Source organism: Triturus cristatus, chromosome 9 (genome assembly GCF_964204655.1).
Source record: "Triturus cristatus chromosome 9, aTriCri1.1, whole genome shotgun sequence".
In the NCBI taxonomy this organism is placed as follows: domain Eukaryota; kingdom Metazoa; phylum Chordata; class Amphibia; order Caudata; family Salamandridae; genus Triturus; species Triturus cristatus.
Genome location: NC_140592.1, coordinates 1,057,546,470 through 1,057,560,424, shown reverse-complemented (window position 1 = coordinate 1,057,560,424; position 13,955 = coordinate 1,057,546,470). Strand labels below are relative to the sequence as shown.

Sequence of the window (13,955 nt, the reverse complement as noted above, 5' to 3'; positions counted from 1 at the left end):
GTGTCTGCCATAAAACTGTACGATCACGCTTCACTATTTTTACAAAGATTGTTTTCTTTTTATAATCATGCATGGGCTCCTTGCTCCACAAAGATGGCTCTCCTCGTGGTACCTAGATTCAAACATTCACGGTCCATTGGCTGTGCGTTCTCAGTGGCTGTAGCTAAGGACACTGGACGAGTGAAATTGTGCTGCCACACGTTTTTTGCACAATTATAGATTTGTGACATTTGCAAAAAAATCACTCATCTGCTGCATAATTTACAGATTCTAACAACAAAATGTTTCTAGCAGAAACGGTTCAAAAGTTAAAAAATGCAGTGACACATGTTGCTCTGCAGTGGAAGGCCCTTAGCAAATGTTAACTAGGCACCTTTCTGTTGCTTATTGCTATATTTGGATGTTAAACTGGTACTAATGAGTTGCAACCAATGCTCAGACAGAGTTAGGTGTAAAAATGACAAAATAATGAAGTGATACTGCTGCAAAATGTGCCTTTTCTTGGCGCATAATTTACTAAATCCTGCCACATAATTATGGCCCTCCTCTGCCACGTAATTCCAGTGATCCTGGCTATAGCTATAGCCGGGAACAAAGTTCTTTTTACGCTGTGGGTCAGCACAACTATGGGTCTTTTCTGAAACTTTTAAAAACCTTTCTTCTCGCCTCTACAAATCATTCATGCATTCAGACCTGTTGGCTTTGCTTTAAACGGACTGAAGAAAAGCACAAGGGAGAAAGTGTCCCTTTCTTAAACAAATCATGACTCACATTCAAGTGTGCTTCTGCTGCAGTACAGGAAACTCGCTGTGGGGCCTAATACTTTTAAAAATTGTGTGCACCCACATGAACTCAACAGTTTAGGTAATGCGAGGAAGGGCATATGAGCATTATGAAAATAAATAGCAATAACTTTGGTTCAAAGTGCCATGTCTGTACACTCATGCATTTGAATATTTTGTCTTTTTATAAAGATAACTCACATCGTTGATGTTACACATGGTTCATCGGTTACACAACTGGCTGGGATGATGTGCAGTAAAACATGCAGCACAGTGACACTTTACATTTCACCCGAGAGAACCGTCTAGGTACAACAACTGCATAAAGAGTACGTTAACCACACAGTACCTGTTCATTGCTCTCTTGAAAGCGGAGATGTTCCTCTTTTGCATCTTGCAGGGCTGTCTCCAGCCTTCCTTTGTTGATCTGGAATACTTTCAATGTTGTTCTAGCCTAGTGAAAAACATAACAGATCTGTTAAATGTGGCCCTCTTTCCTGGCTTCACCTGCTAACTCGTGTAGACTATATTGAAGTGGAGGTTTAAAAGGCACTGCAAAGGTGAACACAACTTCATTCTCATCAACAAATCTATAACGGTCTATGATTTTATCTTCCTGATGTAACATACTTCCTTTCAAGGCTTAAAGGCTACTTACCAGCATCACTTCTGGTATTCATTTTATAAAGTTTGCATAGTTTTGTGGTAGAACACATACAGAGAAAAAGAAAAACGGGCATAGATATAAAAAAAACACCTGCAGATTCAGCCCCATGCCCCCCCACCCACACTCCATCACAAACAAGACAGGACAATTTCTGAAACCAAAGCGCAAGGTTCATGCCCTCCCAACCCCAACAGATCCCATGAACATTCGAATTCCATCATTCACCATTTGTCTCATAGAACAAACAGGTTCTAACTACATCATCTGTAATTTCCCTAAGCCTGCCAAATCTTGGGGTGCTTCTGCGGACAGCCTCAAGCCATGTATACCGTCTCCTCCAAGACAATGGAATGATCGATCCTCTTCTACCATACCTCCAGCGACGGAGGGGAACCTGGGTGGGGGAAGGGGGCGCGGCCTTCCACTCTTTCGCTGTGTCCTGTTTCTCCAGGGTCAGACCCAGAAACAACAAGATCATTTATATCTGTTACCATCCAGAGTGTCAGTGATGTATACAAATCGACCGGGGCAGGACCCCACCAAGGCATGACTTCTCCCCACAGCAGAACCGGTCATGTGCAGGACATCCCCATACCATGTGTAAGAATGTTCCCGAAGCCGCATCACAGTGGAGACAGGTCAGGGAGGCAATCACATCCATTTGCCATAAACAACGGTGCGTGAAATACAACCTATGGAAGTATTAAAATTGGATCAATCTAAGTCGGGCCACAATGGCAGCTGTTCAGGGTGCTCCCAGAACTTCAGTCCAGCCCTCATTTTCCAGGAACCCCACATCTGCCTCCCACGCCCCCCAGAGAGCAGAGAAACGGCCTGGCCGATTGGAGATAAGCGGCTAGAAGATCGTAGCAATCTCATGGTCTCGCAGATCACCCATGACTGGTTTACCCTCTATGTGATTACATTCAGGGAGGTTAGACAATACCACAATTTATGGAGACAGGGCATGGTGGAACTACGATGGAGCTGGTATTCTCCCTGTAGAGTCTCAAAGGACTTGAGGAACATCCCATCTTCTGGTATTATTAAGCAGTAGGTCCACTTCCATTACGACCTGGTAGGACATATCTATCGCAGAGGACAGCCTGACACTGTGCCACTCCAATAGATGTGCAGAGGATCCATGATGAATGGTTCACCTCACTCTTACCTGATCCAAGTTCAGGGTGTGAAGAGCAAGCTTAAAGAAACACCACAGCAAGAACCGAGAAGTTACGCATGGTGTTCCTTTTTAGGTCTCGCATAGTGTTGCAGCGAATGCGCTGCTCGCTCGGCGAGACATATTGTTAATGAGGAGATTTCAGAAGCGGACTTGAAGCCCCGCCCCTCTGTTTCAATGGCTGGCATCACCGTTGATGCTAAACGGTGGCCTGCCATTGGAAATTAGTTTTTTTTGTTATCGCCCTTTCCCCTTTACCTCCGGCCCATCCGGACAGGATCGTCTGCTTTGTGGCTGTCGCGAAGTTTATTTCTTATCTTTAGGGGGGCCACCTGTTTCTAATTAGCAGTATCAGGTTACTTGTCTTGTTTTTGTTTCGCGTCCAAGTCTGCGCACGCAGGGGCCATCTGTTTTTTCACATCCGTGTAATGCTTGTTTTGGGTAGGCAGCGCGGCAGCTTGTTTTTCTCCTGAAGTGGCTCTGCGGGTCACGTGACAGGCTGGCTGATGGGAAGTCATCGGATACATTTAGTTTCAGATGCCTGGCACTGCTCGTATTAACAGTCCCGCGGGGTCACTGCGAGGTCAGGCGATGCTTCACACTCTTTGCACAGCCTCCGGTGCAGTGCGAGTACTAAAGTAACCTCCAGAGCAATATATACAAAATCAGCACAACAGTTTCGGTATTTCCTAATCGTGTGCAAAATGTCTCTCTCTAGGGCATAATGAATCAAAACAATTGTCGGAGAGAAAACCACCTCTCACTGAAAGGTAAGCGCCCATCATATTCGAGCAGCCTGTATATCAGCCCAAGTTAGTGTAGTATTTGCTTGTTCACATCTTTAAAATTCTTGTAAATAAGTTTATTAGATAAGGTCCAATAGAAAAATCCAAAAGGGAATATTATGCTCCATCCAACCAGATGTACCATTTTAAGCCAATCACAGGCAGGTTTACAGACGCACACTTCCAGCTAATGATGCATTCCAACAGTAGGTGCCGAGAGTTAGGGAGTGAGAGAGAGTGGCTGCACAGACAGTTCAGCACCTGCAGTCACATCCTGGTTGTTGTCTGGATGTGGGATGCAGTGGGTGTAGCTCTGGGCACGGTACCATCAAGGCAGCCACAGACGTACATCTTGGGGGAGATTTTGAAAGTGAAGTTCAGCGATTTGTTGGAACTCCTATGGTAAAACCATCGTCCACAGCAGCCGCAAAGTTTCGCAGAACTTTCACTAGCTGATAAAACTTGTACAGACCTGACGCTGGGGACCCCTGGATGCACTTTGGCTTTGTAAGTCGCGGGAGGTGGTCTCTATGAGGGGCAGAGTGTGTGCTGCTTCCCGGCTCTGCCTGCTCGGATTCCGCTGGGATGACTCGGACCCTCGCTGCCGCCGATTCTTCTGTTCTCTCCTGGGCTCGACTCGCCTTCCTCCTGACCCTGCTCGGGCCTGTGTCTCCTTCAATCTGGCCACAGACCGGCCCACACTGTGTACTCGGGGAATGCGGGCAGTTACTTTGGGTTTGCCGCGGATTTCTATACCCCGGATCCTGCATCGTGAGTACAGCCGGTTCTGTTCATGAAGTTGTCGTGTGATGTATTGTGCTGTGAAGTGTGTTGGATAAAGTGTAGCGCTGTGTTTCAGATGTTATTTGTGAGTATGTTTATCCTGCGTATATTGTGATGGAGGGAGCTGCCGTTATGTGTGTGTTAGTCTCACTGGAATATCCACAGATGAAGCTATAATTGTGTTCAGGACATGTTGCCAGCGCCGCTGTGTACATGAAAGCTTGTAACAGCAGCAGCGTTATGAGTGAGGGGCTTAAAGGGACAAGGAAGAGGTCGGAAATGTATCACTGAGTGCAAACATCGTGCCGGAGAGCCGAAGGGCGTGTGAACTGGCGGACATCCAGACTTGGGTGTGAGGCTCTCGGCCAAACACGGAGCCAAGCATGGAGGGCGGGAGTAAGAGAAGAGGGGAATTCCACCCCCCCGCAAGCTGTTCCCTGAAACCAGACTTTTTCAACATCCTTTCCGATAGCATAGTCGTCACATATATTATGGGCGATGGAGCTGAGCTCCAAAGCCTACGGCACCCCAGAATGCCCAGTGGAGCATTGTCATGTTATTGTTAATATCTGCAAAGTTGAGTTCTGCATTTCAGTTTAATTGTATAATTTTACACTGTAACCAAAACAATGTATTCGATAATAAACATGTTGCTGTTTTCAGGACCGGCATTAGCCAAGACCTTTTTCATTACACGAAAATTATATATAATATAAAGGTTGTTGTGCCAGTCCGTTTTCTTCCCCCACTACAGCAGACAAAATGGGGCAAGGGGTCAGCCAAAGTTTGACTATCGTCACTGTGGGTGAAGCAGTCGGTTCTTTCACGTTGACACATCCACACACACAGCAGATCCCAATCAATGACAGGGACTACGATGGCAATGTGTGCTTGTTGTGACCAAAAACTAGTTTTGCTTTTAGCCACCGTTTCTTCTGCTCACAGCTGCATGTACGCACCTCACTTTTCTTTTTGTTCTTTTTTTTTCTTTAATGAGCGCGGTGCCGTCTTCACGGACACTCTGCTATGCAATGCAATAGGTGTTGCTTTTGGTATTGTAAATAACAATGGCTTTTAATTTTTTTAAAGGCATTGCCATTTACAATACCAATAGCTCCAAAATTCACAGTTGCGAGACCTATTGGATTATAAATGCTTGTTTATATAAGGCAGTCTGTGGACAAAGGGTACCTTGGAGGAAGGACAGCTCAAGCCATGAATCGGGTTATGTACACCAAAGGGCTTGGCTACAATGAGCAATTCAGGGGGGCGTGACCAAGACAGCAGTGGAGTAGGAGCTCCTCAGCTCTGTGCTCTGCCTCCCCAAACTGTCCACATCTGCCCCGTATCTGGACTGCAGAAAGGATGCGGCAGGTGGCGCACCGCCTCGGGCCCCATGAACCCCGCTGGGGGCTCAAGTGGCCGACTGCAGTGCCGAAACATCAGTGTTTCTGGTGTCTGAGGACGGTTCAGCATGTAGGGGCTGCCTCCGAATTAGCCTAGCAGCCCGCATCTACCCTTGCAGTGACAACACAGCCAACAATTGTGACACATAAATTTAAAATGGACTCCAACTTAAAGGACATGCTACCTAGGGTGTCCTCTAGGACCTCCCTAGAGACCAGAACATTGAGTGTGTGGGTTGAGGTGGGGTGGGAAAAGCAGAGACCCTTACCTGCAAAGGTCTACGCAACACCAAGGAGAATCCCCCGACCACAGCGTTTGGACTTTTTGGCAAACTTCAGCTGAATATCTCCTCTCCTAGGGAGGAATCAAGCAACGCCAAGGAGGAAGAACTGGATTCCTTTTGGAGGGAAGTGGGATATCTCAAGCAGCAAAACCTCTCCAATGGTTTGTATCATGAGAGTTGAGGGCGGGGGACGGGGGGCACTCCGGCATGTAGGACAATCCCTATCAAACTCCACACGCAGTCACCAACAGTACACGAGGGGACTAACACCACACAAGCGTGTCTCAAGGCCCTAAAGCAAGTTTCAAGTTCCTTGTCAGTAAAGGTCCTTAGCCTTAATGTCTGGGGACTCAACACCCCCTCCCCCTTCCAAGTACATATCAGTGCTCAGTTTACTTAGGGAATCAGATGTGTCTGTTGCAAGAGAACCATCTTATGAAGAAGGATTGGGGACACTTATGATCCCACTAGTTTTCCAGGCAGCTCTTATCATTCAACCCCAGCAAAAGGGGTGGAATAGCTATTTTATTAGCCAATAAATTCAAGGGTATGGTTTTCCCCCCCTTTGCTGAAATAAAGGTCAGAATGTTGGCTGTACGGATGGGGCTACAAACACGTCTTTACAGATGGCAACGTATACACCCCAAATAATAAGCAGGAGATGTTCCTGCAGGACGCACTCTCGCAAATCATGACGTCCCCTGAATCAGAGATTCTGATTGGAGGGGGATTTTAATATAATGGATTCGGACTTGGACCGCTCAGCCCAAAACGTGAGATAAACAGGGGTATTCCCTAAAGTTGGACTAATTTGGTTGAAAGACCTGGGTCTATCCGACATCTGGCAAACTCAACAACCTGCCAGTAGAAATCTCACATTCTATTTGGCCTCCCACCAGACATACTCCAGATTAGACTACTTTCTGGGTACACCACAGACCTTCTCAAAAACACTTCTAATAGACATTGGAGTCTCCCAACTCTCTGACGAATCGACTGTGGCTCTCACACTTTGGGCCCCTCACAAGTCCCTCCGACTGAGACTCTGGCAGGTAGATGGCAATCTCTTGAAGCATCTAGGTAAAATCAAGTCAGTCCACGAGTGAATTGCCATATTACTCCGAGATATGAGGAAGTGGTCACTCAGATAGCTACTTTAGGAGGAGATATGATCTCTATAACGGTGAAGTGTAATGCGGTCAAGAGGGCCAAGCGATGGGAACTAGAGGATGGGGTGCATAACTTGAAGCGACAAGATAAAACTTCTGGGACGCAAAATATCTGGTGCCAACTCACACTGAGACAACCAAAGGGCTTCCCCATACAGTTATTTAGGTGCAGGAAAAGGGGGAATTAATAGAACCATGAACAAAACATATGAACTACTGCTGAACCTGCATTTCTTCCAATTTTGAATAAATCGAACAGTCACTGATCTGAGATACTATCACATATATTTATTAAATTCTCAATAATGTTATAGTTTGTCCAATTTTTGCATAACGTACACCATGCAATCACAGAATGTTGAGGTCTTCATCATATACATTTCAAAATTGTATACAAATATCAAATTTAATAACACAAGACAGAATAGAAAACAATAACTCACCATCACAAAAAACCTCTATGCAGCACTTCTCACCCATACCATTCAGTCACACTTGGACAACCTCAAACACATTGATAGCGTATAACAGACATGACAGCTAGTCACCATCAGATAATTGCCCATACTTATGTCTTGGGTGAATGCTTTACGATATTGGTAGCCAAGAACAGACCCCCTTAAACTTGTCTTGAAGGAATATAATCAGCATTAGGCCCTAAAGAAGGTGGTAGTAAATTACTGACTCCACCAAAACGTGTGTTAACTGTGATCTTTTGTGGAATCCCCTAGACACAATCCAACAGAGGAAGAAATATTTACCTTGTTGCTAGATTGAGAAGGACTTGTTTTGGGGACAGGAGTGTTTGAGTTTGTGTGAGTATCATTGAATGGTTATGGGTGAGAAGTGTAAAAGTGCTCCTCTGCATATCCTTAGAGACAAACATTTCTAGACTGTGCAGGAAGAAGTAATGGATCTACTAGTAACCTACCTCTTTAAAATACAGAAAAAAATACACTTATCAACGGGCAAAGTATGAACTCGACTAAGGCCCTCATTAAGAGTCAACTGGCACGGTAGCCTCAGGGGATATTGCCCTGGCTGATTCAGCTACCAGAGGCTCTCAAACTTGGGATTACTGGAACCAAGAATACCAGGGACCATCTTACTGAAAGGGCACACTTTCCCTGTTTGTGCCACAGTGCAGCAGGTCCAAACATGGAAATTGATCCCGAATATGAAGAATGTGCTGCCCCATGGCAGCCGCAAACTCGCACTGTCCCCAGGGCAGCACATTCAAGAGAAATAAGAGGCAGCTATTTATAAGCTGCACCAGGTTTCTCTGTGCAGGCGGCAACATGCCTGCATTTTCAAAAGGGTATGGAGATTCTCTTACAGGCGGGTGCAGTGAGTGACGGCACTCGCTGCACGGGGATATCCGGGGAGGGTCCATGGGACCCCCTTTCATCCATCAAAAGGGCAGCCCTCCAGGGGCACACTGACAGAGTGCCACCTTTTTGTAGTGCACTTTCAGTGCCCCTCCAAAAGGCATGTTTGCCTCTGCCCCCAAGTCGGTAATACAGCGCAGAGACAAAGTGATTACCTCATTTGCATGTGGCCACCCCCTCATGCAAATGAGGGAACGCTCTCTTGAGATAGTGCTGGTTCTACATGTGTATTACAGAAGAGGCTGCACAAGCGTCTGCAGCCCCTCCTGTAATACCAAAGTGTCCCGGGGGCGTACAAAGCGGGGGTAAATGCTTGTTGCGCCCCGGGGCGCTTTCTGCAATATGGACCTAGATCTGCTCACTGTGCGACTGAAATCAAGCAACATACAACTGAACAGCCTCAATCAGAGTGAAACCGGTCTTGGGTTGCTGGTGTTCCACTTCAAGGAGGACCTGACCAGGCAATTCAGGCTGGACTGTTCCTTTAGGGTCAGAGGCAAGCTGGTTTTGCATATTGCTGGGTCCAAAGTAAGATGGCATGGTAAGCAAAAGAACAATACCCAAAGCGATTGCCAGTGGATAGACAAATTGCAAGCATTCCTCCGATCACCTTTGGCATGGAAGACAATGTATGCCAGACTGCAATATTACCAAGTAGTACCTAGTAGCAATCCAATCAACAAATCTAATCAGGGAGGTGCCTTTAAAACTTGTGGAGAAAGGAATGGCTCTGCCCACATGCATGTGTTAGAGAACCAGGTATGTGTTTGCCTCTGAAAGGCAAAAGGGATTTGGGGCTATTTGGACATCTAGATGAGTTTAATCTTCAGACTTTAAAAAGTGATAGAAAAGTAAAGTACTAAAACTATTTCCTTGGAGATCTAAAAATAAGAGATAACCTTTGGAATGATGTCCAAGTGCCATTTAAAAAAAAAAAAAGCAGGTTTCAGAAGCCAACATGACAAAAAAGATAGTCTTCATAGTCTTCAATGGTAAAGAACTGATTAGAGAAGCTTTAAACTGCCATAGCATGGATAGAACAATATTAAAATGTCAGTGTGGATGGAGCTACACCATGGCGAAAAAAATGAACAGACCTTTAAAATGTTGCTTGGCCTTTTTGATTAAATAAAGTCCTGTTAAGAACAGTTCTGTTGATTTCTCTAAAGCTCCGTCTGCATCTATCCAACTTTTTATTTTATGAACAGTCACTGCTATTCAGTTTGAGATGTCAGAGACTTTGATGAAGCATCAAATCTTCTCTTCTTTCTTTGTTCTAATGACCAGTCATGTAACATTTTTGTCAGTGGAAATTTACTTTTGTGGTTTTTGTGCACTACAGAAAACAAACAAACCTCACCCACAAGAAGCTGGAAAGTACTTAAGTTAGATGCCAATGTTCAGATGAGCAAGTTACTTACCTTCAGTAACGCCTTATTTGGTAGAGATTATCTAGTCAAAGATTCCTTACTATGAGATTATTTCCCAGGCATCAGACTGCATCCGGAAACGTTTCGAGCAGTACCTCTGAGTGCCAGTACCTGGCATTGATAGGCTCTGTGTTGGAAGTGGCGTTTGCAGTACCTACATAGGCGCTACCCAAACATTTGGACATCAACTTCTTTTCGCAACCTTTCCACGTGAAAGCACAAATCCAGAAAAGATGCTGATGTACCAGTGTGCAGACACTAATAACCTCATAGGGGTCACCCTATATGGAAAAATCAATTCACAGAGAGGAGAGATGGGAGGGTTGTTAAAAAAATCTGCAGCTAGAGTCTCCACCAGATATGGCGTTACTGAAGATAAGTAACATGTTTATTTGATAGAAACTTCTATACGCATATTCCTTACCTTAGAAGAGGTACCCAAGCAATACCTCCCGGGGGTGCGTCTGTGAACCGGGTTAGACCAGGAAGTCCTGGAAGGCAGAACAAGCAAAGCGCACATCAAGATGGACCCGATTGCCCAGGCAGTGGTGCTTGGTGAACATGTGCAGAGATGCCCACATCATGGCCGAACAGATGTCCAGGACAGTGATTCGCAAGCTAACTTCGTGGTCGCAGCCTTGGCTCGGGTTAAATAAGCACACAAGCATTTAGGAGGTTGCTTCTTGGCCAGTTTGTAGATTGTAATGCAGAGTACGATGTATCGCGAGCTTGTCCTTTTCTGCATGAGTTGATCATTCACCTGGTGTATCTTAGTTAGTGTAGACCGACAATGCTCTTCATAAGGTCCAGGCTATGGAATCTCTCCTCCTCTTTGGAAGAGTGAGGCAGAGCAAAGAAGGTCAGCAGTGTAATGGTCTGGCCGGCATGGAAGGGAGTCAACACATTTGGCAGGAAAGAGGCAGTGATCTCAGAACCAGTTTGTCTGGGAAGAATGTGGTGCATAGAGGATGCACGGATAGTGCCTGCAGTTTGCAACCCTCCTGGCCGAAGTAATGGCCATTAGAAAAGCAGTTTTGAACCTCAAAAGACGTAATGGACAGTTGTGTCGAGGTTTGAAGGGCTAGCACATCAAGAATGTTAATACCATAGCCCTGGCAGCAGAGTACTCCATCCAGAGGACTCCAATTTTACTGATAATGGAGGTAGGTGTTGCGACACAACAGGTGAACTAGGTGCCTACATTGCTGATAAAAAGGGGTCTCCCAAGGGCCCCAGGCATTAACACCATTTCTTTACAGACCTTCTCCAGGGGCAGAGGAGCCTATTTCTCACAGGAACCAACCTGAACCTGGCACCCTGCTCCACAGTGGCACAGACTGTCTGAGGGAACTTGGTCCTGAATCGAAATGGGGTCACCGACTGAAGAACACCCCATCCCACAGGGACTATTTCCTAGTGTAGGGGTTGTACTGTAATGCTTTCTAGTTGGGGAGGGTGACAGACCTCCTGCGAATGGTGAGGGGGGGAGCAGTTTTAGCCCTGCAGCGCTGGGTGGGGGGTAGCTGGGTGGTTTCATAGAGGGTGTTTGATGTTACATATACAACCACATAAAAGGCCCACTCCTAAAGTTATAATGCAGCTTGAGTTACAGCACACTAGCTGCTCTGATGCCACACTATACAGGGACACATGCTGGAATCTCATACCTCCCCATCTGAACCTCAGACACTGGACATTCTATCATGGAACATCAATGTGCTGGGAAACAAGGTTACGAGAGGAGTGATTATGAGTTATTTAAAGACAGGGGCCCAAAATAGTACTCCTTCAGGAGACACACGTTAAGGGTACCTCATGCAAAATTCTTTTTAGAGGGGGCTATAAGCTGCTTGCTCATGAAGGGTCCCCAACTGACTTCAAGGGAGTAGCAATCCAGATTACAAAGTTGGTTCCCTTTGTAAAGGACAGGAAGTGGGTAGACCCCCAAGGCCGGTTTGTGGCAGTGACTTGTTCCTGGAATAACAAACGGCTCACCTTCTGTCTACTTGCCTCTCCACCTACAGGGTCTAACTCTAGACAAACTTAGGGCACATATGCTCAGCCTTCCAGAAGGGACACTAGTGATGGCCGGTGATCTGAAGCTGCCACTGTAGTCTGAACTAGACAGATCACACCATCTCAATGGGAGGGGAGTGGGGTAATATCTGACCACTCTCCCCTTACTGGGTGCAATGGTGGCGACACTATAGGAAGTTTATAAAATCGTTATATGAGGCCAGACTAACTCTTTGACAGCAGCCCTATATAATTAACATCTGGCAGCGGCTGCCCAGATTGAGGTGGACATTCTCCAGTTGGAGCATTTGTACTCTACCACCCATGATGAGAGTAGTGAACATGTCCTCTGCTTAAAGCAACATGAATTTAGAGACTTATTACAATATGAAGCACAGACCCAATAATTGGCCTCGCAGAGACGTCTTTATAGGGTCAGAGATAAGGCAGGCAAGCTGTTGACCTGGCACAGTAGACATAAGAGGGGCCTCAACCGAGTGGTGTCCGTCAGGAAGGCAAATGAAACCTTGGTGTTGGAACACCGAGATTACCAACGTGTTCACAGAGTTCTATAGAACCTTCTACTGTTCCACAATAGGCAAGGGGGTGGTGGAGGCCCAGGACTTCTTGAAAAACGCACCATGCTCCAGCTACTCCAGGATGACAGGTTGGCCGATTAAGCTCTTTTGACTGAGCGGAAAGTAGGCAAGGCCATTAAAGAGCTGCAATTTGGCAAAGCCGCTTGGCCTAATGGATTCCCTGCAGAATTTTATACGGGTATGACAAGTAAGGACTGATCTCCCTACCATGTTCAAGGGTGAACCCGATATAGGAGTGTTGCCATACAATCTTCGTGTAGAAACAATTGTGCTGGTGCTAAAGAAGGGCCAGGAGCCAGATGACTATGGCTACTACCGATTGATAGCACTCCCTAATAAAGAGCTGAAAAAACTAAAGAAAATTCTGGCCCTATGACTCAGACGAGTTACCATGACACTAATCCATCCATATGAAATGGGCTTCATGCCTGATCGGTGCACTCGTCTCAATTTCAGGTGGCTGTTTGGCTGCGTCACCTATACTGATGACAAACAGAAGTTGACTGCGGTTCTGTCGCTAAATCCCGCTAAAGCTACTATCAACCAATATCGGTCCTTAATAAAGAGCCGAAAAAACGAGCGAAACTACTGGCCCTATGACTCAGACGAGTTACCATGACACTAATCCAACTAGATGAAACGGGCTTTATGCCTGATTGGAGCACTCGTCTCAATTTCAGGCGGCTGTTTGGCTGCGGCACCTATACTGAGGACAAACAGAAGTCGACTGCGGTTCTCAATAAATTCCACCAAAGCGGTTGATAAGTTACAATGGGCGTATATGTGGGAGGTACTGAAACACATAAGCTTTGGTCCCCAGTACTTGTCATCGGTGGATCTGCTTTATACAGGGCCCCTTGCCAGAGTAAGACTGAATGGATCTGTAGGAAAGGAGGAGCTGCTTTCATGGTTACCCCCACTTTTTCGTTGGTTTCAGTATGTTTTTGACCTAGTCTGACTGGAATCCTGCTGATCAGGACCCCAGTCCCTGTGCTTTCTCCCTAAGTTTACCATGGCAAGTCCTTATTTACATTCACAATTGGCTACTGGTTTACCCTGGTAAGTCCTGAGTATATGGTACTAAGGTGCCCAGGGCATAGGTACACCAGGGGTCTCCCATGGGCTACAGCATGTATTGTGCCACGCATAGGAGTCGACTCACTGTGACTACAGGCCTGCCATTGCAGCATGTGTGAGTTGGCAATTGCACCTCTCACGACATATATACGTTTCCTTAGATCTAAGGTCACTACACTTAAAACCTATGAGTCCCTCGGTCCCACAGAGCAGCCTTTTAAGAAGGAAAAAGGGGGAGGGAAAACAACTAAGCCAACATCTGCTGCCCTTCAAGGCCTCAAAGTTACACCCCACCTCTAACGGATGATTTGCTAATAATAATCGAACAGTCAATAATACTTTTATTGCAACCACTGTTAGACAGGTTAACCAGAATCGAGGCTTGCATA

At 46.0% G+C, this 13,955-nt stretch overlaps 1 protein-coding gene across 6 annotated transcripts in view; it reads right to left on the bottom strand.

Moving 5' to 3' along the window:
• MIA2 (MIA SH3 domain ER export factor 2) overlaps window positions 1-13,955 on the bottom strand; it is a 635,554-nt gene that overhangs the window by 243,629 nt on the left and 377,970 nt on the right. For all 6 annotated transcript variants that reach the window (XM_085626929.1, XM_085626930.1, XM_085626931.1 and 3 more), the window contains exon 13: window positions 1,132-1,236. In XM_085626929.1, the coding sequence (XP_085483055.1) occupies window positions 1,132-1,236 (105 nt within the window). The remainder of the gene's footprint in view (window positions 1-1,131; window positions 1,237-13,955) is intronic.